The sequence below is a fragment of the Seriola lalandi genome, unplaced genomic scaffold (genome assembly GCF_002814215.2).
Source record: "Seriola lalandi dorsalis isolate HSWRI2012SDOR001 ecotype SW California unplaced genomic scaffold, Sedor1 jcf7180002008275, whole genome shotgun sequence".
In the NCBI taxonomy this organism is placed as follows: domain Eukaryota; kingdom Metazoa; phylum Chordata; class Actinopteri; order Carangiformes; family Carangidae; genus Seriola; species Seriola lalandi.
In genome coordinates, this window is record NW_019478928.1 from 1 (window position 1) to 1,022 (window position 1,022).

General features: G+C 43.5%; 1 protein-coding gene across 1 annotated transcript; it reads left to right on the plus strand.

The window, feature by feature from the left end:
- The first annotated feature begins 124 nt into the window (after nt 1-124).
- LOC111672397 (integrator complex subunit 3-like) lies at nt 125-860 on the plus strand. Its single transcript, XM_023429805.2, has 3 exons — nt 125-416; nt 585-639; nt 736-860. The coding sequence occupies exons 1-3, from the start codon at nt 331-333 to the stop codon at nt 841-843; spliced, it is 249 nt and encodes an 82-aa protein (XP_023285573.2). The 5' UTR covers nt 125-330; the 3' UTR covers nt 844-860.
- The last annotated feature ends 162 nt before the right edge of the window (nt 861-1,022 follow it).

Below are 1,022 nucleotides of genomic sequence, written 5' to 3' on the forward strand. Positions count from 1 at the left end.
GATCATTTTAAACCAGATTAATCCAGTTTATTGTTGATCGTTTTAGACCACATTAATCCAGTTTATTGTGGATCATTTAAAACTGGATTAAATTGTTTAGATGAAATTACTTTAAACTGGGATAAACTTAATGAGACCAGTTTAACCAGGTTGGAGCCAGTGAGAATCAGGTTAAGCCAGGTGTCAGTGAGTCTACCTGCTGCAGGTAAACACCTTGGGTTTACATGGCAATTCATAGAAACTCAATCTTTTACGTCCCACTGCCTATCGACCAATCACTGTGCAGGAAAGAAACGGGAGTTCAGGTTCCACCCAATCAAAGAGGCTGTGATGGAGGAGCCTGCTGACATCACACCCTGGCTGGACCAATTAGACGACACCATGAAGGAGAAAGTGTTGCAGCTGCAGAAAACCAGGTGAGACCCTGCAGTCCTCCTTCAGGTCCTCAGATCAGCCTAGGGTCACAGCTGAGCTCACTCTGAGTTTATTGATCATTAATCAGTTAATATCTGATGTTTTTGTCACCTTGTTTTAATAATAATAACAACAACGATAATACTAATAATAACATTGTCTTTCCTCAGTGACACAGAGACTCAGTGTGAGGTGATGCAGGAGATCGTGGATCTGATCCTGGAGGTAAAGATCAACATGTACTCAAACTCTACTGTATCCTGTATTCCCCTGGGTTCTCCTGGGTTCCACTGGGTTCTCTGATGCTGTCTTGTGTTGCAGGAGGACTTTGACACAGAGCAGATGTCGGCTATGGCTTCCTGTCTGTCTGAACTGTTTAAAGATCATTTTAGAGGAGACGTTCTGCCAGAGGAGATCACTGAAGAGTAAGACTGATTGTACCTGTCTGTATGTTTCTCTAATGTCTCTGATCACCTACCCTTCTCTCTCTCTGATCACCTGTCTCTCTCTGTCTATGATCACCTGTCTCTCTCTCTGTCTCTGATCACCTGTCTCTTTCTGTCTCTGATCACCTACCCTTCTCTGTCCCTGATCACCTGTCTCTCTCT